General features: G+C 24.4%; 1 protein-coding gene across 5 annotated transcripts; it reads left to right on the top strand.

Moving 5' to 3' along the window:
• Positions 1–4,092: 4,092 nt before the first annotated feature.
• On the top strand, positions 4,093–18,872 carry LOC145840472 (uncharacterized). Of its 5 annotated transcripts, none has more exons than XM_082947742.1 (8): positions 4,093–4,342; positions 7,296–7,473; positions 8,132–8,179; positions 10,431–10,541; positions 10,714–10,764; positions 17,196–17,243; positions 17,628–17,711; positions 17,777–18,872. In XM_082947742.1, exons 1-8 carry the CDS (start codon positions 4,169–4,171, stop codon positions 18,448–18,450), a joined length of 1,368 nt encoding a protein of 455 aa, XP_082803868.1. In that variant the 5' UTR covers positions 4,093–4,168; the 3' UTR covers positions 18,451–18,872. The 5 variants fall into 5 exon arrangements, with proteins under 5 accessions (XP_082803868.1, XP_082803866.1, XP_082803869.1 ...); XM_082947740.1 differs by having other exon boundaries at positions 10,431–10,574; XM_082947743.1 differs by having other exon boundaries at positions 10,434–10,541; positions 17,777–18,871.
• The last annotated feature ends 8,814 nt before the right edge of the window (positions 18,873–27,686 follow it).

Genomic DNA, 27,686 nt, shown 5'->3' with positions numbered 1-27,686 from the left:
TATTTATAAGCACCTTAGTGTACATAACAATTAATTTAAATTGCACAGTAAACTTATATTGAAAATTAAAACGTCTCAAAATAAAAATAAAAAAGAATTTTACCTTATGTCTTTCTATTATGATGTTCTTAATGTTGCTGTGTACACTTGAATATAATACGTTGTGGAAATATATATTATAAAAACTTGGTTTAAATTATATGCTAAACAAAACACCTAGGTTTTTTTTTAAATCTAATCTTAGCTCATTGATGTGCATTACTTTTGTACGAAATAGAAAACATTCGCTATTAGTTAATTTGTTTAACATGTACTAACTAGTTAATGAATCCAAGTATTTTAAAATATATTTTTAGTTTACCAGTTGCTGTTGAAAAAAAGAAGGTTTTTTCTAAACTAAGAAAAAACACTGCAAAAAAGCCAATCCGTCCTTCTCACATATTTAAGTCTAAACAATAAAAACTTTTGATGGGTTTTAAAAGCTTTTCAGTGTCTTAAAAGAAAAAATAATCAATTACATCATTTTACCGAAAAAAAGATCGAATTAAAAAATAGTTTTATTCGGCATGTTATACTTACATATGGTCGCGGGCCGCAGATTTACCCTTCGCGTACCGCAGCTTGCCGACCCCTATTATAAGGTTTAAGCTATTTGTATAATTAACTAAAAGTGTAAAAAGTTTCTATTGGCTAAATTTGCTAAAATTAGCATACATGTTTAACTTATTCTCACGATATTTCACTTGTAATGAAAATACTTGAAAACAGACTTCGACTAAGGTTGGGAAGAACAGAGGTGCGCGTTTGTGCGGGAAGAAGTACACGCTGAATGGAAACCAATGCATGTGGAAAGGACTACAATACATTAGTACAATACTTTTTACTTTAATTTTATCATTATTTATTTTAGTTGTCCTTATTTACGCATATTTTTTAACATTAACTTTTTTCTAATAATGAGTGTATAAATAGTAATTTCAGTAAAATGTTTTCGGTTTATGACAAACTCAAAAGTTTTTTTTTTTCTAAAGTTTTTAAGTATGTTTTTAGAGTAGTTGATTTGTTTCATATTTAACAAGCCTGCATTTTTTCTAATGATGAGTTTATACATGGTATATTTCTATAAGTTTTTTTTTTTTATAAATCATAAAAAATTTAACTATAGGTTATATTTTAATTCTATTTTTACTGTTTATGATTTTATTATTTTTTTTTTTTTTAACCTGAATGAGTTACTCACATAATTTTTAGTAATTTTGTACAAAATTAATAGGGCAAATAAATAAATTTATAACTTTACTCTAATATTACTAATGGAAAAAAAGACATTTTTTAGTATTAAATTCCTGATTAAAAATTTTTATCATTACAAATTAAAATCATTATAATGTATTTTTTACATGTTGGTTTTATATACAGTTTTGAATCAGTATGTCATAATATATTTTCCGCAATTTTTTACTTAGTTGAATAAATGTGTTTTAGTTCTATTAGTTTATAAAAAGTTTATTGAGGAAGGATTGTAAATTCTCAAAACGTTTCAAACTTGTGTACTGCACAATAAAAAATTGTAGATTTTTTAAAACTGTCATTTGATTTTATTTAACAAAATTTTCTTAAAATTTAAGTAAAAAGTATCAAACAGAGATTTATTATACTTGATTTTCTTTGATTGTTAATTAAAATTTTTCTAAAAACTATAAAAAGGATAATTTATTATTATTAGAAAAAAACAATTTAGAGTTAAATGTACTACTTCTTTTAAGAGTGCAAAACATAAAGTGTATTTAAAAAAAGTTCTTGTTGTGGTAGCTTCAAAAATATTTTAGTATCATTTTTTAATATGATTTTTATTAGTGAAAATTTCTTTGGTCTTGTTTAAATTCAAGTAGTTTTTAGTTTAGTTCGTATCAGGCGATGCATAATCTACAATAAATGTAAACTTAATAACTTTCATGATAAAAGTATAGTTATATCAAACTTAAGTTAAAAAAATGGTATGAACAGTAGCTTATTATTGTTGTTCTCTAAGACTATTTATCAAGCAATTTTTTTTGATAATTTCCAAGTTTGCTATACTTTATGGATTTCCCTGTAATTTCCCTGTTTGAGATTTAAATGGAAACCCTTCAATAATTATTCAAAAACATTAGTTTATGTTATACTATTATTAAAATTTTAAAATTTGTTTAAAAAAATTTAAAATGGTTGTTTAACAACAAAATAAATAAAAGTTATTAAACTTTATTTAAACTTTATTAGAAATACTAATAAAGCTAATATTTTAAAAAATTCCTATTTAAAATTTTAAAATCTTATAAAATAATAAAATAAATTGCTAATAGTTGTTTAGATAGCTACAAAAAATTACGGCATTAAAATGATAAAAAAAAATTCACTAGTGATGACTTTAGGTTTGCGCTAGTTCTTAAAACTTATTATTTGACTACCGCAGTTGAACTTGCCAACGACTATCTCGAAATATAGCAAATACTTTGTGATCTTTACCCACCTTTAGAACATTATCAAGCATGCGCTGGCTAAGGGTAAAGAATAACAGGATAAAGTCTCTTCTCTACCCTACAGCGAGTTGGTTGCTGGTTACCGCAACAATTTTCGTTATTTAATTGTCTACTCTAAAAAATTTGACAAGCAGTTTAACTTTTTTTTCCAAGATATAAAGAAAAGCAATAGTTTAAGAAGCCCAAGTAGAAGAGAATCAATACAAAAATATATTTTACATTTTCTAAAAATTATATTTTTTAACCCTATATAATATTTGAAAATATTCTTTATATACTTTTGACTATAATTAAAGTTATCAATTAAAATTTTTAAAGACTTTTTTAAAATGTTTCACTTCAAAAAAAAATAGTTGATCAATTTATAATAATAAATCTTAAAAGAAAAAAAAAAACTAACTGATGATCTATTTTTTGAGTGAAACTTTGTTTTAGATGAAAATACTAAAATATTTGAGTTTAGATTATTATCCTTAGCAATAATTTAAAACCTTTGGTTGTTATCTTATCTCTAAAGACATTAAAGTTATATCAATTTTATTGTCTTTTAAAATGTTCAAAATCATAAAATTCATGAGTCAGTAAAAAAATCTTTGTAGTAATTATGTTTGCTAAAGTTTTTGAAGATTCATTGCTTTCTAATTAATACTTAATCAAAGTTGCTATCTATAGTTGAAAACCATTTTTTTTTAACATCTTTTTAAATTTTTTTTGAATATTTTAAACAATTCAGATTATTGAAATTTATTAAAATCTATATTCAAACGTTTATTACAGAATTAATAAATCTGAGTTTGTTAGTATTTCTAATTATGAAGAAAATCTTAATTAAAATATATCGCATTTTGCGTAACACTTTCAATTTTTTTTTTGGGTTTTGATATATTATATTAAAACGTATACATTTACTTTATAGATCACAATAAAAGTTCTCGACTTAATGATAAGGAAAATGATCAAATCAAAATCTTAAATTTAAGTTATAAAACAATGCTTTAACTGTTGAACTACGTAAAACAAGATCATCAGTTGAATAAAATCTGTAAAATTTTTACATAAACATGCAAAAAGGAATTTTATGACAAATCAGCTATTTTAAAGTTTATATAAACTATAACAAACTATAAGTTTAAAATACTTGGTAGTTTAAAAAATAATTAAGTATACTATATAATTTGTATTTTTTTTTTCTTTTTAGTCATTTATTAGTTTACTTCACTTCACATAGAATTAAATTAAAACTAATTTATTAATTTAAAACTTAATTTATTAAATTTTATTTTACTTTGTTACAAGTTTATGTCTTGCTTTTTTTCAATGTTAGTGAGTTTTGTTTATGTACTTTTTCGAATAAAATTTTTATTAGTTTTTTTAAATTATAACTTCTTTATTTGCTTTTTTTTTTGTAATATTTTTTTTTGCACTGATTTATTGGTCATATAATGTTTTTAGTTTACTGTGTATTATATGGGACTTTACTTTTTTGAGCGTTTTGATTTGCTTTGAAAAAATTAGTAGAAATGGCAATCTACCTATTTTCTAATATTTATTCTAAGTTGTAAAATTTAAAAGTATTTACAGTTTTAACATTTCAAAGAATTTTCAGACAAAAATTGAGTAAAATATAAAATATTTTTAATAATCACATGAACAACCCAAGTCACAATGATGAGTTAGGTTTGAGATTAAGACATTGGCTCATTAAACAAACTGACAAAGGTTTGTATGGTTTAGAATGGGTGAAAAATAAAACATGCATTAAGCTCTTATGGGAAAAACAACATAAACATAACTGGAAGATGAGCTATGAGTTGTTTGAAGTGAGTTTTTTTGTTCATTTGTTAGTATTAAAACTTGTATCATTATTATTCAACTTAAATAATACATGAACCCAACATATCTCATAAATGATAAAATAATATATTAAAGAATTTTTGATCAATGATCTTCATATTTCTTGGTAAAATACATTGACACTAAAGTTTTTTTTAACAAAACATTTTAAAGTTAAACTGAAAATATTAAGTAATTAATAAAAATCTAAGATGGGTAACAAAAAACTAGCCTGATTCTCTTTAAACTTATTTAAGTCAGCTTTAAACTATTAAACAATTTGAAAAGTAATTTTCTCTTTGACTATTATAAACAAAAACTAAATTGTAGAACAAACAGCATTAAAAAAAAAAAAAGTGAAACAATTTCATTTAAACTTCTAAAAAAAATAGTTGAAAGTTTTCAGAAATTTCTAATTTAGTCTGATTTAACATAGTCCTTGAATGTGTTTTAAGCAATTTTTACAGTTAATCCATATTTTATATTTTTCCTATTTAAGTTCACTACACTAAACATAATTTTTTTTTTTCTTTAAGGTTTGTTACAATAAAAGTGTTTTTAAAAGCTTAGGTTATAATTTTTTATTTTAATTTCAACGTTCTGTAGCTTTTTAAATTTCATATACAAAATAGTTTTGAGATTTGCTTGTACAACTTAAAATTCTACTTTTGAACTTTAGGAGAAACTTTAAAACATTACTATTAAACTGTTTGAAAGAATTATACTTTTAAATAAAAACCATACTATACAGAATTAACAACAATACTCCTAAAAAAATTCACTAGGAGAAAATTATTTTAATTACATAAAAAAACACTAAACCTAAAAAGTAACTTGTTGTAGTGGTTTTAAATAAAAAATTTAAATTCTAGCATGATATAGGGTTGCCACACACTCAGGGAACTGCTGGAATTCAGGGAAACTCAGGGAGTTTTCAAATTAAAGAAAATCTCAGGGAAATTCAGAAAAAATATAAGAAATTTCAATGTTTTTTTTAAACTTAGGAAAACTCAAGCAGTTTTGATTTTTCCTTAAAATTTCCGGGAATTTTTAAGATTTTTTTAAAAAATCTCTAAAAAAATGTTTTCTAGACCTAGAATTAGATTTATTTAATTCAATTTCAATATTTTGTTTGAAAAAATTAGTTTTATTTATTTTAAAGTGCTTATTTAGAATTTTTTTAGCCTTGCGGCTAGATCTTTAATAAACTTCAAGTTAACATTGTACTTTTAATTAGTTTTAAACAATTTTTTAAAAGTTATTAAGGATTTGAAAAAAACTCAGGGAAGATTTCTTGACTCAAAGAGTGGCAACCCTGGTGATAAGCAAACTTTTTCTGTTTCATTAACTAGATTTTAACAGTAATATAAACAAAGCTCCAAGAATATACAGCTAACACATTTTTAGCAGTTTGATCTTATTTTGTTGAGTTTTAACTAAGCTACAAGTTGCAAAATACTAATTAAAAAAAAACAAAAATAACTTTTGAGATATAGCTGGTCAAAGTTTGAGACTACAATAGGTTCCTTATCGGAGACGCACACTAAATCAGCAAATAACTAGAAATCACTAAACTCTTATCTCCTACATTTTGGAGATGATTCCTTGCAATATTTAGAAAATTCTGTAGAAAAAATTTAAAATAAAATTCAAAAACAAAAATTAAATTTTATGACAAAAAAAAAACAAAAAGAAACAGTTTGTTTTGCTAATTTTTATACATGTTTTTATTTTATGTTGTTTTTAGTTTTGTGACTACAAAATTTTTTAAATATTGGAAGGAAAATTTTCTGAAAGTTTGAAGTAATTATCTCAAAAAACATAAGAAAAGATAGATTTATAGTGAAATAGTCTTTCTTTTATTTATTTTAGTTTGTGCCTTCCATGAGGAACATATTGTAGTCTCCAACTTGAACTGACTTTATCTCAAAAAATATTTTGAATTTGTAAAATCTATAAAAAGCAACTTCTAATTTAATTAAAACTCTACAAAATAATATCAATTTGCAAAAAAATATATATATTTACCCTTCCCTATGCCCTTAATACCAATGGTCGATTAACAATCTGTTGATCCAGATCAGAGTTCACAAAACTCATTTTTATGACACCCCTTTGGTGAAAAATTAAGTGATAGTTATGCTATAACTAGTAAATTACTCATTCACATTTTTTCTGCTTAACTTATTAACCTAAAGGGCTCATATTGCTTATTTTGGGATATGCAGCTCTAGATCCACTAAAGACTAATTCATTATAAATCTAAACAACTTTATTTAATAATCTAACTTTATAAGATGAATAAAAACATTAGCAAAAGTCTATCAGAGCCAAAGCTTAAACTTATATGTGCGGTGAGACAAACTCAAGTTAGAATATAACTTAAGTTTTGATATAACCTTTTTGACCATCAGAACACAAGCTTTTGGTAGATTGAGAGCCATTTTTTGTTTTAATTTGTCTGTCAGTTGCAACCAAAAAAAGTTGTTGTCATTATTTATCAATTAACAACATGATAATCTTCTAATTAACGCTTGAGTAGCCATAGAATAATTTGACCTACTTAATGTACAAAATACATAAATTATTTGGTTTTACTATCTAAAATGGTCCTGAAAAAAGAAAATAAAAAGAGTAGTCAAAAATTAACATTCAAATTTTTATTAATTTTTGTTGTAAAGAAATATTACATTCTTGTATTCATAATAGTGCTGAGTTATTTATTAGTAATTCTATATGTTGACCTACTACTTACTTAACTTTTATTATTAGTTTAAAAGTCTAGCTCACATGCAGTATAAATACAATATTATTATATGTGAAACTAACTATTATGTACTTATCAAAAAATCGAATAATTAAGAAGTTTGTTCCTTAATAATATTGAAAAAACGTGAACTATTTATATTTTGAAGAAAAACTTTTGTACTTATACTATAGGCATGGGCTAAGCATCGCGGTAGTTATGCAGAACCACCAGATTACACCAAACTAAAAGGAAACTTTAGAAGTGCCATGAAGCGGTCTCTAGACTTTGAAGAGATAGAAACAGTAGATAATTTGCAACAGGGAAATTATAAAGTCTTCAAAATATGTACTAAAGAACAAGTTGAAACAAGTAATAGCTACTTTTACCATACTATACCAATTTAATTATTTTTCAGAAGCTAGTATACAAATTACTCATATAAATATACAATTTACAGTTAATAATTGGTAAATTTAATTTTCAAGATTTTCAAAACTGTTTAAATAATTTAAAAATATGATTGTGTTCTGAAAATTACTTTCAGAATATACCTTGGTAAATATTTATAATGTAAGTTTTGGTAAATTCTGGTTGTAACATCCACAGACTAACTTAGACTTTTAAAAAACTAACTTTGATTTAGCTATAATTGAATTGATTTTGTTTTGACTTATGAAAGCATAGTAATATTAAAAAAATTCATTTTTTTTCTTTAGAACTTATAAAAAATTACATCGTTGACCAAAACAACCTTGACCATAATTAATTTATATTTTGGTCAGCTTTAGATAGCCCATGCTAGTTTTTTTTTCTTTAATAAATAATGGCTACCACCGTGTGAAATATTTTAAAACTTCTTAAAATTAAAACTTTTCAGAACTTCATTTCATGATAAATTTGTGAAGTTAAGGACAACTAATTTAAGTATTTTATTTTGACATGAATTTATTGTTTATTAACGTAAAAATCAAAAAAGAAAAATTTATTTAAATACAAAATATAGACTTTAATCGAAAAAAAACTTTAGAGAAAAAACAGAGAAGACAGAACACAAGACAACTTCAACAAGTTAAAGGTTAATTTAGACATGTTTTATTGATTTTAAAAGTTTATTAAAATAATATTAAGGGCATAGGGGGCAATTTCAAAAGTTAACATTGGGTAATATATGAAAGCTTCAAGTATAAAATATAATTCAGGCTTTATAGAGTATAAAAACTTCCATTAACTTTAGAGATACAGTAATATTTGTAAAAAGCTTCCCATGAACTGCACAATGTTTTCATTGTTAATTTTCTAGAGAATTAAAAAAATCACTACAAGTCTATTTTCTTCTTCATTTTTTGGAATACTGACCTAAAATTTCTCAAAAATTTTTCTTGTATAGCTAAAACTGTCTTGGATGTTTAAATTTGAAATGTTGATGAAAAAATTAAATTAAAAAAAACAAAAAGAGTTTAAAAAAAAAGTTAAAGCCAAAAAATTTTTACTTAAAAATTTAGATAAAGATTTAATATTACTGAAAATTTCTGGTTTTGCCTTTTTAGTTCTCCATTACCATAAAGAACCTATTGTATTCATTCACCTATTTTATCTCAAAAGTTACTTTGAAGAGATGTAACAAGAGTCTGATAACTAAGATAATACCCTTAAATTTTAAAAGAGTTTTGAATATTTGTATTGCTTATGAAGATAAAGTCTAATTTTATCTTACAATAAAAAAAAGTTCGTCAATTAATGATTTTTTTAAAATCATGTGTTTAATTTTTGAGTTTAAACTTTTACTTTTAACTAAACTTATCAACAAAAACTCAGAAGTTTGTGCTATAGATTAATTATAATCTAAGTCCTACTTATATTCAGCTTGCTATGCAAGGATAATTTTTTTTCTTTAAGCTTCCTCATTTTGTGTTCATAGATAGGATTTAAGTTTTGCAATTATGTTTTTTGAGCAGAGTTTTGTAACTAAATTTTTCATATCTTGATTAAATAGTTGTTGATATTAATTATGATTTCAATTAATTTAATATTCTACTAAATACTAATTTAAAGATTATGAAGTTTGAAGGCCATATTTGTTTTGGCATTAAAACTGTCCCTAATTTGTAATACACAATACATATAAATTCACATAAGTAGATTCACATAACTCAGCTCTGTCTTGTTTAAGATATTTCAATTTTAATTAAACCCTTTATGACAACTAAAAGTCACTTCTGCATACTTGAGAATGAAAATACTTTTACAAAAGTATTCAAAGGTTTATTTCGTTTATATAGACTTCAAAACTCTTTTAAACCTTATAAAGTTATAGTACATATTTAAGTATAAGTCCTTAATTATCGTTATATCCGTAGTATTGTCACGTCGTAGACTACTTTTGCTTCGAAAATTATATGTATATTGTCAACTTAAGTATTTAACCTGAACTATTTTCTGGCCCTACAATTTACAACTTTATTACCCCAATCTAAAAATACAAAACACAATTTTGAATTAAAAACAGTGGTTCAACATAGAGATGAATAATTAAGTTATAGATAGTAAAACGTTTGCTGATGACTTTCTAAAATTTGAAAAAAAAAAACATTTACTTACATTTTAAATAATAAAAACATCAATTCTAGCTGCAAAAGTAGGCGCTGCATTCCAAATTTTAAGCAAGTATAGCTTAATTTTACTTTTTCTTCATTAAACTAAACAGAGTTCATACTTGTCACACTAAATAAGTTTTTTTTTGTATGTATTGGCAAAATGTCAGTTCAAATTGTTCCATATTTTTAGTTTTTAAATAAATTTGTAAGTTTTTTTGTAAATATAGAATTAAATTATAGCTTTCTTTATAAACAAAATGTTTGTTTTTGTAGTGAATAAATGCTTGAAAATTTCAAACTAAATTTGAGAATTAATTTAAAAAAATTCTAAAAATTCTTATTAATGGAACCAGAAGGAATTTGATTATATGGTTGCTCTGTTTAGTTGGCTATTAAAGGTATAACTCTATTTTATTTTGTTTGACACATTTTTGTCTAATTTAGTTATGTGGATTTAATGAGTTACGCTTAAATGTTATTGTCTTTTTAGTTTACATTTTAATTGTGTTTTTGTTTGTTTGAATATTAACTTCTGAGTTCTTTTTTCAGTTTTGCTTGTAAAAACTCTGACTGTAAGCAGAGATATATATTGGTTTTGTTTAAAGTAAAAAATTAAGCATCTTTTTTAGTTTATAAACTCCTACTATTAGTTGTAATGTTTTATAAATTTCATTAAAAACAACAACTGAAAGTGATTATTTCTTTTTAATATAAGTTTTATATGGTATTAAGCAGTTAAAGGTTCAACTGTTTATGAAGATTCACCTGTCAATCATCATAAACAATTCACTTCAACTAAAGTTATTCCACCACATAATGTCTTGCTAGATGGACAAGTTCAAGGTAATCTTACTGTATCAACAAACAACAGTTATGGTTTACATACAGTATTTGTATAGACTTCTTATAAATAAAATTATTGGTTTTTTATTGTTAATTGAGCTTGTTTTCTTAATTTAAATAAATTAAAAGTCATGTATAAATAACTTATGTTTAACATTCATTTTATTTTCAGAAAAGTGTGTGCTTGATATAGACAATTATCTGACAAATTCGGAAAACCCATGTTAGTAGTATTTTTATATCTCTATTTGTTATATAATACTTTTCTATAAATACAAAATTTCAGATCACTGACCTATCTCATAAACCATATGAAAATAGAAAATAATTTTGGATTGAAATAGCTTATTTAGAATATATAAAAGTTATTTTTGCGATCCTAAAGTATTTAAGTACTTATTTTGAATCCAGATGTATCAAATTATATATGTAATCTATAATTTTATAATACTTATCAATAAATTATGTCCAAATACCTTTAAAAATATATCAAATTTGTAAATAAGTGTTTATTAAATTTTGTTATTTATGAGTAATTTTTATAGAAAATTTAATAGCCTGCGAATAATTATTGCAAGTATTTGAATTCAAAAGAAAGAATAAATATGTTTCATACAAGTAAAAAAATTGTTTGTAATCCTCAGCTTTAGCTCGAATTGTATTGCACTGTGCTTAAACATTTGTACAAAAGTTAAACAAAAATCACCGTGACGTAATTATGAAGTGTGTATATGACAAATTTAAGTGTTAAAAATGAACTTCCTTCTAAACTGAAGACCATCCATATAATAAAGTTTCGAGGAGAAAGACACTAAAAGTGTCATATCGTGTATGCCAAACATGAGACAATTAATAATGGCGCACAATCGTAAATTATTAGACGTGCAAGAGAAAAAGAAGCAAATGTTTGACTGCGAAAAACAAAAATGTCTGGTTAATGGCAAATGTTTTAACAGAAAGTTTTGTTTATAAAGCGACTGTAAAATCTGTAAATTATACCAAGTTTTATGTTTGCCTTACAAGATTAAGATTTAAAGATCGCTACACAAAACATAAGTACAGTTTTAAACATGAAAAACATGCTACAACTTTATCGCAATATATATCGAAACTTGAAATAATAAAACTTACTTCAAAATTTAAAGGGAAATATTAAAAAACAAAAAACAATCAAAGTTTGAAAATGGATGTAAATTATGCAAAGCAATAAAGTAAAAATTTTAAACGTTAAAAATCAGAAACTTTTTAAATAAATGCAATGAATTACAAGCTGGCTGTTTGTATTACCGAAACAGTTTATTTAAAATCTTGGTTTATAATGTTGTTGAATTTTAACCAAATGTAATATTATTATGTTACTACGTAATATTTAACTTTACATAATTTTGTTACTGTACTTATAAGTTTGCTTTTCAAAAAACAAAACCCTCGGATGAGAAAGTGTTTAGACGCTGAAACGGTTGTCCCGGGCAAAAGTTTATTTTTGTGTAATTAAGCTTATATAAATGTAAATGTAGAGTAATAAACCTACAATCTGTAGAGCGACGGTAATCGGAAAACTATAAGCAGTGTGCAGGGTTGCCACGGGTTAGGCTAAGTCAGTTTTTTATAAAAATTTAGAAAAGTTCGGCTAAGTCAGTTTATAGTTCAATATGGCAAAATTTCATAACTTGTCAGTTCTAATTTACAAAATTCCCCAATTTTCAAAGCCTTAAAATGGTAAGAAATTAACAAAATCCATTTAAAAAATATATAAAAAGAAGAACTTTTCAGTCTTAGTGAGAGCGGAGAACTCTTTCCAGCTACATATTCTGAAAGCCTTATGCTATCAATCTAAAAGGCTCAGTTTTTGTAAGCAGAAAAAGTTTGTATACCAGACTAGACTTTTTAAATCCTTATATTAAGTATTTTTAAGGAATTAGTTTCCCGTTAAAATTTTTTAAGGTGTAGTTATATTATCATTTTTATCACTGGTTTATTTTAGTTTGGTTTTAATCTAATGAGTTTTTTTAGTACAGCAAAGTTCTTTAGTATAAGCTTTTAGTTAGTATTAACATTCGATTATTACGTTACTTTATATTTTAAAACTTTATTCTACAGTATAATTTGATTTCAATTTCAATTCAGATTAACTTAGTAAGGCACAATTTCTGATGAACCTTACTACGAAAGTATTCAAATAAATTTAATAAAAATTAAATGTGTTTTGTTATATTTTTTAAATAAGTTATGCACCGGAAAAAAGTTTTATTTTGTTTATTGTTTTAGTTTTTTATTCCCAGTTTAGTCTAATATCTTCTTGCATGTTTATGTAAAATTTTTTTACAGATTTTATTAAACTGATGATTTCGTTTGATTAGGTTCAAGCGAGTGAAACATGGTGTTGTTAATAAAATTTTGAATTAATTATTATTACTATTATAGTTGTTATTAATATTATTACCACTATTATTATTTATAGTACTATTATAATTGTTAGTATTATTAATATTTTTATCGGTATTGTTATTATTTTTTTTCATCTTATTTTTATATAGTTGTTATGCTTATTATTATTATTATTATTATTGTTGTTATTGTTATTATTATTATTATTATTATTATTATTATTATTGTTATTATTATTGTTATTAATATTATTATTACTAATTTATTATTATTATCATCATCATTATTATTATTATAATTAATATTATAATTGTCATAACAATATTATCCTTTTTATTATCGTATTTGGTCCCTGGTATGTCACTTAGTAATAAATAATTAATTTACTTTACGTGCAAAAATATTCCGGAAATATGGATGAAAAACATTGAAATACACATAATAAAGGTAAACTTTAAGTGACGTTTTTAAAAACTACATAAAATTAAGAAAAAAAAAACTTTAACTTTCTAATTAAACCTTAAATAGAAAAAAAAAATCATTGAAATTTAAGGCATAATTTAGCAAACAAATAGTGTTGTCATAAGTGCTGCCAAAAACAAAATTGCCTAGATCTTTAATTCGAAGTTCAAATTAAAAAATATATAGAACTTGGAGATAAAATAAATAAATTTAATTTAAAAAAACAAAATTTTTTTTTTTTTAGGTATTTGTTTGACAAGACCAAAAATAACGCTAAAATGACCATTTTTCAAAGAGCCTTTGTGTCAAAAATAAGCCCCAATATATTTTGACTTTTATTTTGTTTAAAAGTCAAAAAAACGTTCTTTTAAACTAAAAAACTGTTTTAAAATTGTTAATAAGAAAGATATGCCATGAGGAATAAAGGCTAAATTGGAAAAAGTAAAAATTTGAAATTTTCTGAAAATCTATGGTCGTATGATCAACTACGAATGTGTCTAACCGTCTCTTCGCGGTGTTCAGCTTTTTATAAGCATTTTCAGAACGAGACTAAGCAGATGTGCTTACAATTTCATTATTGTGGCAAAAACACCTGAATCCTATAAAAACCTGGAAGTTTCTGAAATTTAACAATTTAGACAAAAACTGGTAAAGCATGGAATTTGAGATAATAAAAAATAAGCTAAAATTTTGAACACTTAAACAAATTTTTTTAAATAAAAGTAATCAACTCAATACGTACATCAAACTTACAATATTATAAGATTTTCAATTTTTTATTTACTTGTTAAAAATTTCAAAATGCGTAACCGAACGAGTGCGTAAATTCGCGAGAGGTGACTGTAAACGATAAGCACTTTTTAGTAATTGTAAACACTTGTCTAGCTAAATAACTTCTTTTCGGTACTAACTTTATGTAAAAAATTGAGACAACAATTCATTTTGCAGTTTATTTTTTTTTCTGAACTAAAAAAATTTCAATTTACCCTTTTCAATAGTTCTTGTAGATAACTAAATAGATTTTTGTAAAATATTAAACTTAATAAAATTGTAAGATTATGCGTCATAATAGGTAAATAAAATTATATGTACTATGCGATGCTATAATAAAGTTGTTTAACAAAATTTAAGGAATAAAGCTTAAGTACTAGAAGTTGAAAGCATTAATAGCAATTTTAATAAGAGGAAACCGACTTATTTCAACTCTCTTTAAAATAAAATTAAACAACAAAAACAAAACTTAGTAACATTTGTTAAATAATTTAGAATGCGCAAAAAACTATAACGATAATATGTTTTCAATTGTTTGTAAATGACGTAACATGTATCATTTAAGTGTTTTAGAATCTATATTTATGAAAATAAGCAAAGTTTATGCAAACAAAAATTTGTTTTTAACTATAATTTGTTAAAATTATTGTAAATTCGCTACTAAGTTTTGTATTCGTTGTTTAATTTTATTTTAAAGAAATTTTAAATAAATCGGTTTCCTCTTATTAAAATTGCTATTAATGCTTGAAATTTCTAGTACTTAAGCTTTATGCCTTAAATTTTGTTAAACAACTTTATAATAGCATCACATAGTACATATAATTTTATTTACCTATTATAACGCATAGTCTTACAGTTTTATTAAGTTTAATATTTTACAAAAATCTATTTAGTTATCTACAAGAACTTGTCTAGCTGTTATTTTGAATAATTTTGAACATGTATGCAAATTTAGTGTGTCTTAATTTTAAATCTTTGGTTTAGTGGCGTAACAATTCTTATAGTTCACATGTTGAAAATATTATTGTAACAAACTGACTGAAAACCTGTTCTGTCCAGAACAGAACAACCAAACGTATGTAACAGTAAAAACTTAGTGTTTTAACAATTATATTAAGATATGTTTATACATTAGATAACTATTCAAAGTTTAAAGTTAATCGTTTGCTAATAGATATCCTAGCGAAACAACTTAACCAGAATATATAATTGAAATTTCATAGTACTATTTCTTTATTAAAATAAAACATTTATCTGTGTGTAAACAAGTTAAAACACTTTAACTATGTAAAAAATAAATACTGGGAGAAAAGAATAGAAGCTAAAGTAGGTGTATGTATATATGTGTTTATAGAAAATAAGAATAATTACTATAGATTATTGTTCATTAATAATAGGTACAATATATAATGTTAAATCCGACTGTTATAAAGCTGTATAAAATTTGTAATGATTAAATGTAAAATATGATAAAGTAAGTAAAATTAAAAATAAAATAACAAAATAATAAAAACTAATTAGATGAAAGTTGCAGAAATACTAATTCATAAGGCTAAACACTAAATGGTCGTTAAGTATACGGACAGTTTAACTGATAATTGCGTCATGATACCATGTTCTAAAACATTAAAAAATGCCGTTACCTTGCATTCCACGATAGATAATCTATTATTTATGTCTAAAAAAAAAACAGCCGGGCTTTTTAATTAAACATAGTTTTTCACAATTATTTTGTTAACGTAATTAGTTGAGATATGTTATTAAATCTATCTATTTTAAATAATAATAAGTAAAATAGCAAACATTAATCACTGAATTAAAAGGTTTAAATTGAAGTGCTACGAAATGCTGTATACTTATCATTTAACTGTAGTTAAAGATAACTAAAGGTATAGAAACTTAAGGTTATATACATCTATAAAATAATAATTATTAAATATAAATTATAACATGAAATAAAAATTAAAGAAACAAATTGAAATCTAAACCACTTACACGCAAATCCGAAAGACACCAACGCACAAAACTAAAACTTTTATTAAGCGTTCAAAGCCCTGACCAATAGTTAACTTACAGCCCCGTTAAGAAAAACACCACAACTTAAACTGCATATACTTTACATATCAAGTAAGATAATTGATTATTATTTAAGAAAAAAAAGCAGTCGAGTGTTATAATTAAATAGAACTTGAAAATTTATTTTAATTATATAAAAAATTACGAATTTATGTTTAATCACATATAAACCGTGCTTTTTTACCTATTACGCCCAACAGATCGGTGAGAGGTTTGTTTAATGCAAGGTCATAATTAGCACATAACCACCTTCTTAATTTACGTTCATATTAAACACAAATTCGTGATTTATTATATATTTAAAACAACTTTATAAACTCTATTTGTTTCTATTAAATTAATTTATTTTATTCATTGGTTTTTATTTGTAATTTAAACTCAACTTAGAACCTTCGTATTTAAATAAAAAAATCACTTTGATAAAGTAATTAACTTAAATAAGTTAGGTATTTACAACTATTTTTATGACGCAGCAATCTTTTTAAACTATTCTAGAACATAATTTTTATTAAAGACGGGTCAGTTTTGCACGAAGAGTCAGTTATGCACGATAAAAAAAAAACAGGTAACAGATTAATGGTAACAGGGGGTAAAGGATAGCAGTGATTTAAAAAAAATAAATAGTTTAATCTTGTGCTTAACTTACGCCGTGCAAAAGTGTCTTCGTGCAAAAATATCAATCCGTGCAAAATAGACCCTTCGTGCATTTCTGACACCTACTCATTTTTAAAACAGTTAAGTTTTTAACATTTATCGACTGAAGTAAGGCAAAAAAAAACATTATAATTAGTTTTTCCACATTTGAAATAATTTAAATAAATTCTGTCACATTGTTTTTAGGCCTTATTACTGTAGTTTGATATCAGTTGCATAGTTACTCTTAATTTAAAATAATTTAAAAAATACAATTTTGAAGTTTGGTCTTTTTTGTAATCATTTATTAAAAAAAATCAACAGATTCATTAAAAGAACTACAATGCGAAGATATTGAACGATTTTTCAATGGTTATTTTTTCATAAGTTTTTTTAAAATTTAGTTCGATAAATAATAATATATTTGCTATAGAAAATTATTTTATTAACTAAATGTAATAGTGAAATTTAGATAACTTTTTATTCTTTTTTTTTTATTATGTAACTTGTACCGTAAAAAATATAAGAAGCTTCAAGTTAAAACTTACTTCGTATTTTTAATATAATAATTTTTTTGAATTAAGTTAGGTTTTTACAAATAAAATGTTTAGTTGTTTAATTAAGAACAAAAAATTTGCATAAGTTCATATTTCTTCTACATTAAAGTCAAAACTTTTGTTTCCTATTAGTAAATTTAAATAATCAGTTTATATAATGAATGTAGTCAACTTGAATAAATTTAAAACTCGTGTTTAGGTACTGAACATATTCTGTCCATAGAAGACACTTCATTTAAAATCAAGAAATTGTTGTGTGAAAACAAGATAAATAGTATAAATGGTAACTTTAAATTTCTTAAAATGTTATGATTTAAATTTCCAATTTAAAACTAGTTTTTTTTATAGATAGTGATTTGAGTACCTTTGTTGTCAAAGTTTTATACAATGATATCGTTTGTAAAAGGGATCAAGTGTGTTTGAGGACTTCCAAATATCGTTATTGTTGTGGTAACGTAGACTCACAATTAGAGTTGTACAGGCAGCGAAATTCAGATTTATGTAATTATAAATCGATGCCATTAGAAAAGCACGCATGTGATCGTACTGTCAATTCAATTCTGAAAGGCTTTAATCAAGGTCTAACGCTTGAGCTAAACCTGAAAAAAATGGAGGTCCTTGCAAATCGTTATTGTATGAGTGGGGTTTTTTATTGCGCACATGACCCGATAACGTTAGATCGTGAAAAGCCAATAGTAGTAATGGATTTATACGATTCTTTAAGTAAGTTGTTTCAAAAGCTGGAAAGACCTGACTATGATCGACAAAATATTTTATCAAGCCTTACTAGTGAACTAGTTGTAGGAACAAGGCCTCACAAAAAAAAGTCAATATCAATTAGATTAAGGCCGCTAATAGCAGAAAAGATTGCAAGTTTCTTTAGTAAAAAAGCACAGGGTCTTAATATGGCTAGTATCAATGCTGATGTCCCATCAATTGAAATAGATTTACCAAATTCTATTGATGAACAGTTAAAAAGGTTGGACATTTCTAAAAGTAACTATAGAACTGAAGGATACTAAATTAATATCAAATTAAAACAAACTTTTTAGTTTTCAATACTTTTTTTTAACTTTTAATGATATTCAAGCTTTGAAAAAAAAACTTTTATTCCATGCAATTTAAATAAATCAAGAGTTTTCAAATCATGTGAAATCATATAAACGACATGTTTTTAAAAAGCATAGTTTCATTTAGATTCTAGATTTTTTGCGCCAATTTTTTTTTAGTTTTTGTGCAGTTGTTATTAAAGCTAAGATCTTTGTTTTTTACTAACAAATTTTAAAAATTAACATTTAATTATGTTAAACTACGATTATGATTTATGTCTGTTATTGATTAGTTTTTGAATAAACAATAAAATTTTAAAACTTTTAATGATATTCAAGCTTAGAAAAAACTTTTATTCCATGCAATTTAAATAATCAAGAGTTTTCAAATCATGTGAAATCATATAAACGACATGTTTCGAAAAAGAATAGTTTCATTTAGATCTTCTATATTTTTTGCGCCAATTTTTTTTTATGTTTCTGTGCAGTTGATATTAAAACTAAGATCTTTGTTTTTTACTGACAAAATTTTAAAACAAACATTTAATTATGTTAAGCTACACTTATGACTTATGTTTGTTATTGATTAGTTTTTGAATAAACAATAGAATTAGTTTTGGTAGTTTTACTATATATTGAAATAAAGTATAATTCGATTTTGTTTAACAGTGGTAGGTGACTTTGAGACAAAGAAGCTAGATAGCCTCTAAGGACATATGTATAGAAGTATAATAATAACAGTATCCTTCTTTTTTTACACTGACATATGTTTCTGTGTGTTAAACTAGTCGACACACTTCAACTGAGCTCTGTAAAAAAATAAATACTGTAAGGAAAGAATAGAAGCTAAAGTAGGTATATACATGTGTCTATTAAAAATAAAAATAATTCCTATAGATTTTTATAAGTTATTGGTTATATTAGATAAAATACTTAATATTAAATTCGACTGTTATGAAACTGTATAATATTTCTAATTATTAAGTCATAAATAAAATGAAGTAAAAATACAAAATAAGATAACAAATCATAATATAAACTACTTTCATGAAAATAAAGGAAGTACTAATTCTAAAATTTTTACTAGTTACTTGAAAAAATGTACCTAATAATTACGTCACGATATATATGAACATTAGGACTAATATAATTTATACTACAAACTTAAATAATTTATTCCTTATGTTTGAAAAAGTAGCAGAGCGCTTTAATTAAAAAAAGTTATATGTAATCTGTTGTGAGTAAAAAATAAAACAACAAACATTAACTATTGAGTTAATAAATTAAACAATCTAAAGGCAATAAAAGCCACTGAAACTTGGTATAATGTATATTTTATTTATTGAATGTTTTTAATGGTTAAATCTAAATTATAACAAAATTAAAGTTAGATACAATTAGAAAGCAGATTGAATTTAAATTGAAAAATTTTTAAACAAAAATCAAACTTGTTATTAAGCTTTCAAAGTCCTGACTAATTATAAAGTTGCATCGCCATACATTAAACCACCGTGACTTAAACTACATGTATATTATACAATAAATAAAACAATTAATTGTTGTGTTAGAAAGGAGCAGTCGGGTATCTAAATTAAAGATCTTATACAGATGTTTTAAATATTTTATAATTAAACTATGTTATAAATTACGGGTTTGTGTGTTAATATAAAAGTTATAATGCAAAACATAAAACAACAAGGTGGTTGGTTATATGCTAAGTATAAACCTACAGTAAAAAGACCTTTCGACGTTCTATTGGGCGTAGTGGGTAAAAAAGCACGGTTTATATATGATTTGAATACAGGTTTCCAATTAAACTTGGAACTTAACACATAAAAAATGAAGAATTATAGTCGAAGAATAAAATGAATATATAAAATGTCGGAGAATAGAAAGTGACATGCATAAAATAAATAAATTAAAATAAATGTTTAAAACTATTTTTTTTAATGATATATAATTACATTAATATATATTAAGTGAGTGTGTGTGTTTATGTAAAGGTAGATGAAAGGTGAGAAAGCGCCAAGGTGTTATTTGAAGAAGAACCGCCGGTTGTGTACACAGTTGTTTGAAATATCACATCTTTTATTTAGTAATTGTTTACTATCTTCTGCTAAAATTGCAATTTTTATAAAACAAATTACAATATTTTTTATTTTTACAGTTTATTATAAACAAAAGAATGTTACACTCTAATGTTGGGTTATAAGAGACCATCAGTTGTTACAAATAAATCTGAAAAAAGTTTTTCAACAAAATAAATGGAAGTTATATATAAATTTTAAGTAAAACATTATTAAAACCTAAGTGTTGAAAAACTTATGGATTTAAAACTTTTGATTTAATAAAAAAAAAAACTTTATAATATTAATCTTAATAAGAATTTAGTACTAAATTTATACTTTTAAGAATTTTATTGACACTCTAGACCAAAAAAATTAAATAATAATAAATTAGTATAGTAATAACCCGAATAATAGAAATTAGTTGCAAAAAAAAAAATTAAAGATTGCAATTGCAAAAGGTTTTACTTAGACTGTTCAAGATTTAAGTTCAAATTTTTTTTAGCTTATCTTCATGGCGTGATTATCTTGCTGTTTAAACTGATGTACATTAAACTGATTGTTTAAATTGAAATAAAATGATTTGCTATAAATTAATAAAATTTTGCTAATTTGTCTTATTGAAGAAGGTTTATGTAATCAAAACGTTTAATTTGGAGTCGTATTTTAATGTAAAATAATTTTTTAGAGGTGAAGATGATTTCTTAAAATTAATTTAACTTACTAAGTAACGAGTGGTAGCTTAAGTTCTAAAGCATAGTTTCTGAAAATGTAAGCAGATTGCAAACAGTTCGTACCTCTTATTCGATTGATCTTTTTTAGCATTGGCTATCTCTATTTTTTCTAAAATACAAGCCTTGCAGATGTTGTGTATGTTTTTGATTTCCCCGATGTGGTGGAGGATGCTCCATTTTATGTCGTAATTGACTTTGTTGTTTTTCAAATGCCAAATGTATTTTACTAGTTCGGTCCCGTTGTCTTTATAATTTTTGAAGCTGTTATTGTGACTGTACCGTCTACTTTTAAAAGTGTTTCCGGTCGAACCGATACAATTTTTTATTTCCTTTTCAGATGATATCGTAGCTTTTTTAATGACATTTTTTTATTTAACATTTGTTATCCAGGGGCATAGATTCTCAGATCGGCAGTTACAGGATGGAATACTAGTGGTGTTCTTTGTTCTTCGATTTTGTTGGTTTTATTTAAAGTTTTCTTGCTGTGCTTTTTTATTATCATTTTAATATTGCTCATACAACTATAAGACAGTTTACAGCTATTTTTTTAATACTTTACTTAGTACTTAATTTAGTTAGCAGTGTCTATTAGTAATTTCGAAAAATGTTTTGCCGATATTAGTTTTTACGGATTGGCAGAAGGGGTTTTAAAGTAAATAGTTTTCCCTGGTCGGTGTTTTTCTTTTTAGATTGAGTCTTTATATTTTCTTCATATTTTAGTGTGTGCTTGAAGTTATTATTGTCTATTTTGTTATGTGGCTACGTATTTCTTAAATATTTGTTCATTTTTGGAAAGTCTACTAATTCTCCTCTCAATCATCGCTGGGAGGTTGCTTTTTATAACTTTTGGATGGTTTGATTTGTTATTTATATTTTTTACTTCTATATAATTCCAATAATAACATCTAAATAATGTTATTCTTTCCATTAACAACTCAGTTGAAGTGTGTTGATTCGTTAACACACAGAAACATATGTTGGTACAATAAAGGAATACTGTACAATTTGTTTTTTTTGTATATCTTACTTCTAAATTTTCTTTACGATATGGTTTGTATATATTATTAGTCAGGTTTAAAGTTGTGTTTAAGAAATTACATACAGTTATGCCAACGTTGATAGTTATTTTGAAACCAATATCCAGGGTTCCCACTTCCCTATAAATTTGCAATATTCTGAAAAATCCCTAGAAAAAATTAAATAATATATAAAAATCCCTAGAAAATACTTAGTTTTGCTTGGTGATTGAAATTTGAAAGCCAAAACAGCAACACCGCGTGGTGAATAAACATATTAAAAAAATTTAATGGTTTTTTTTTTAACCAAAAACTTTGCAATCTCAGTACAAACTGTGACTCTATTGCGCCAATTAGGGGATAAAATTCTCTCTTTTTATATTAAATACAATTTTTCTAAAGTCTGTTTATTTAACTAAAATTAGAGCTCAAAAACCCTCGAACTTTCGTAAAATTCTTATTAAGACTATGTTATAAACGGTTAATGACATATTTTACTTTATGTACCTTGAAACTTTTATTTTCGTAACCTTTAAAATTCATTGTTTTTTTTGATAACTCCACTATATTTTAGCATTATTTTATTGATTTCCCTATATATTTTTTATTATATCTTTTGGTTTTAATGAAACAAATAGAGAGATCTCAACTACTGGAGATTTTTTACTTTTTATGAAATATTAGTGGGGACCCTGAATATCGTTAAATAGTTTAATTTTTTCCTTTTTAATACTTTCTAAGGACTGATTGCTTTTTTGCTCTATAATTGTGAGGCCGTCATCTCTGTATAAGCTGATCTCGTCGACGTTACAAACGGGTTTAAGACGGTGTAGGACGTACAGTCACACGAGGTCGCAGAGCTCAGCGCCGAAAAAGGAGCCCATCGGTTCATCGAATAACGTATTTTCATGTTTTTTGATCCAATTTTATTGTTATAGGTTAAAATTGTTTTGCATGTGTGTTCAATTAGTTTCATGTCCTTTTTTTAAATTCGCATATGTCCTTCCAAAGTTTAGGTGGTGATGTTTAATACTCGGATAGAATTTTACAATATCAAATGTTATAAACCTTTTTTATTCAGGATTGTCAAAAACTTCAAAATCTAGAAAAACATGGAATTTGACAGTTTAGGCTAAAAAACTTGAAATTTTAAATAAATTTTACATGTTAAGTAGTAAAAACTTCAATTTCGATTTGACACAAAAAATGTATCATATAAATAAATTTTGTTATCATCAAAAAGGATTTATATTAAAAAACATCTTAAAAGTAGCTTTACAGTATCTTTTCAACGTTTTTATATTACTTAAAACAGTTTTTTACCTCAAACTTAACTTTAAACTAAAAATAGACCTAAAAGTGCGTATTTTAAAAAACCTGGAAAAAATTTTCCAAAAACATTTGGCAACCCTGTTAATTTTTTTGTTCAATTTTTTCAAACCATGTAATTACATCGTGAAAATTTTTCTATTTTGTCAGGGGCATTTTTATTTTTACATTCCTGACCGCTTTTTCTAGGATGATCTTACTGATGCAGCCTCACTCATGTTTTGGGTAAGTTAAATTAATTGTAATTGTAAGAAATTTTCTTCACATCCAGAAAATTATTTTACAGTAAAATACGATTTCAAATTAAAAGTTTTGATTACATAAACCTTCTTTAATAAAATAATTTGGCAAAATTTCATTAACTTATTGCGAAAATATATTATTTTACTTTGTAGATCATTTTAAACGGCAAGATAATTACGTCATAACTCTAAAAAAAAAGAAATTTAATCTTGATCAGTCTAAGTAAAACCTTTATCAATTGCAAACTTAAAAGTTATTAATATATTTCTTTTTTTTTTTGCCACTAACTTCCATTTGAGCTTGGTTTATTACTATTTTAACTTATTAATATTTATTCTTTTAAATCTGTGGTGTCTATAAAATTCTTGAAAATGTAACATAAGTATTTAATTCTTATTAAGTTTAGTATTGTAAACTTTTGTTTTTTTAAACCAAAAGTTTTTAAATCTAAGTTTTTCAACAGTTTAGTTTTCATTTTGTTTTACTAAATACTTTTATATAACTTCCATTTATTTTGTTCAAAAACTTTTTTCAGGTTTGTTTGTAACAACTGATAATCTCATTTATCTATTCAAAAATATAAATTTTTAATTTAAGAGTTTGTTAACAAAGATCCGAGCGAAACAAGTTCACTTGAATATATGTTAATAACAAATTAAACAGTATTCTTACTTTATTACACTAACATATGTTTCTGTGGGTTAACGGGTTAACGAAGTTCAACGGAGCTCAGTAAAAAAATACTGTAAGGAAAGAATAGAAGCTTAAGTAGGTTTATACTAATGTTTATAAAAAAAAGTAATATCAAAGATTATTGTCGATTAAAGGTTAATAACATATATTACACATAATATTAAATCTGACTGTTATAAAACTGTAAAATATTTGTAATAATTAAATCTAAATTAATCAAAATAAAATAACAAATGTTGGAACAAAGTGACCAGTAATTATACAATAAGATAAACGAGACACACAATTTCAATAAAACTAGATATATTTTGAGCGATTCTCATCAGTAGAGTACAAAGCTAACAAGAGATATAATTTTACAAACTTATATAGTAATCAAGGGATCATAAAGTAATCAAGAGATTGTTAATGGCAAAAGCAATTAGTAACAATTTAATTCGATTCAGTTAGAAGCTATTTGGATTTTGTTAAAGAAACCTGTTTTATGTTAGCAAAAGGATTTTGATTATACTGTTTCTTTACTTTCGTAATACGTTATAAGTATTTTTTAATTTTATCTATGTCTAGTTTTACTATAGATTAATTATAACGTGAGTAAACTTAAATAAGTCGGAAACATTATTACAAGTTTTGATAATATTAAGTCTATTTAGAATTATTGACCAAATATTCTGCAATGGATTAACGTTTAGATGCATTAAAATCTTAACCGGTATATTATCTTTCTTATCAAAAAAATAAATTCTTTACACTCTTTGGTACATGCTTTTTTATCTATTTCGCTAGATGTCTTGTTGTTAATCCAAAAAAGGTTGCTCTACAGCAGCAGCTGTATTAGTAAATAAATACTTTTATTTAATTTTAATATTGGATCCTTACCACCTGGTGTTAATTAGTGGTTTAGAGTTGAAGACGATTCTAGGTTTGCTTCATATTGCATAATAAGTATTTGTTATCAATTGTCTAATTTTATTTTCCAACATTTCTGAGCTTTTATTAATTAATGGTATTTTAAAAGTAACTAAACATTTTTAGGTCCTAATGTCTTTACTCTATCAAAAATTTTCAAATTTAAATTTGTTAACTAACTCTTTTGGGTACTCGTTTTTGTTTAATGGTAACTTGATCTGTTTGATTTCACTTAGTAGCAACTCTGGGGAACAAATTTTATGTGCACGATGACACAAAGTTCTGATTAGATTCACTTTTCTCTTTAAACTACAGTTGTATTAAAAATTCAAATAACAACCTGTAAAAGTATTCTTTCTATACACCGATATTAAAAATCTGTTTTCTTCTCGTTTAACTTGTACATCTAAAAATGCAAGTTCATTATTGTTATCTTTTGCCATTATGAAACTGATAGAGTTATCAGCATTATTCAAAATATTGAAATATTCATCGATATTTTTTTCATTTCTAACCAACACAAAACAATCATCAACATGCCTAAGGTACACTAAATTATTTTGAAAGGAGGAATAACTTTTAATTCAATATGACCCATCAATATATTGTGAAAAAATTAAGGAATTAAAACTAAACTTAACGCCAGAATTGCAAGTTTCAAAAGTTTTATTTAATTCATTCTGTTAATTGTAGGTTTACTTATGTATCAACACAAATTTCAATGACCTCCCCCAACAGTACATAAGTAAAAAGACTTTCAACATCAAACGACGCAATAAACGTATTATTTTCTTCCATATCTTTAATTTTGTCAACGAACGTAAAGTAATCATTTAAAAAATATGCCGAAAAGTGTTTTAAACTTGAATCTTGAACCAATTGTGAAACAATTTTCGGCATATTGTTATTATGTAATTGTATTATTGACTTAACGTTGTTCATACAACTATAAGATATTTTTCAGTTTGTTTTATTAAATATTTTACGGTAATAACCAGTAGCGTAGCATTGTATTTTGGTTAGGGGGTGCGCAAAATTTACTTGTTTCAAAAAAAAAAATTCCACAACTTGTATATTTTTACTATATAAAAAAGTCTAAGTTACTGTTCAAAAAAATACTTATTTATTTCAAAATTTAGCAGTTTTTAAACAACGAGAGCTAATTTTTTAAATTTAAAATTCGATTATAGTTTTTTGTACTTGCACAAATGTAAACTAACTAACATAAAATTAATACTTAACTAATTCTTATAAACAACAACTTTTGTATTAAAATAATAGTTTTTGCAAGTAACTAGGAAAATATTGCAAAAATTATTAGTATTATTAAAAAAAGTAATTGTATACAACAGCTAAACATTTTTTAAGATGAACAAAAAATAAAGTTTAGTAAGGCATAGCGAAAAATTTGTAAAAAAAACTACAGGTAATAATACCTAATAACAAAAAGTATTTATCTAAAACATGTGATATTATTTTATGTTATATTATTATATACGTTTATCGTTGCAGAGGGGAGAGTGAGTTCTGATCATTTTCCACCTTAAAAAAAATCAAAAAGTCAAAACAATTCTCAATACTGCTAAAAAATAAAAGGCAAAGTTTAGTCAGACTTTGCTTCGAATAAATAGAGTTAACAAATATAGTAAAATCTATTGAACAGTTCACCAACTGCAAGCTAAGAAAAAAAAGTAACGAAGAAAAATTAATATTTAATTATTTTTAAAATTCAATTTTATTTTTATATAATTTATTTCATTTAAATATGCATAACTTCTAAAAACGAAAAAAAAACTAAGTTTTCAATACACAGAATAGACAAGAAAATTAATATATATACAGTAGTTCATTGTTTGTAAACTTACTAAAATGATATTTGTCAATAAAAAAATTATGAAAATTAAGATATAGTTATAAAAACATCTAAAAACTTTTTTAAACCAAAAAAATATATACACTTCGTCAAAAAATTTAAATAACTTATAGAAATTTTATTAGAATTGTTTATAAGAAGAACGTTAATTAAAACTAGTTTTAATAGACTTATTAATTTTAATATGTAGCTTTCTTTAGCTTTGTCAAACTATATATCTTTAAAAGTTTGTAAAAGATAGCTATAAAATAAACATTTATAAAAACAAAAACAAATTTCTTACCATTTTAAACTGTATTTTGTAGTAATAGAAACATCTTGTGTTGGTCTGCTAGTTTTAACTTGA

Source organism: Thalia democratica, chromosome 7 (genome assembly GCF_965202585.1).
Source record: "Thalia democratica chromosome 7, ktThaDemo2.hap1.1, whole genome shotgun sequence".
Taxonomy (NCBI): Eukaryota; Metazoa; Chordata; class Thaliacea; order Salpida; family Salpidae; genus Thalia; species Thalia democratica.
The sequence above is the reverse complement of the archived record's forward strand: the minus strand, read 5'-3'. Positions and strand labels throughout refer to the sequence as shown.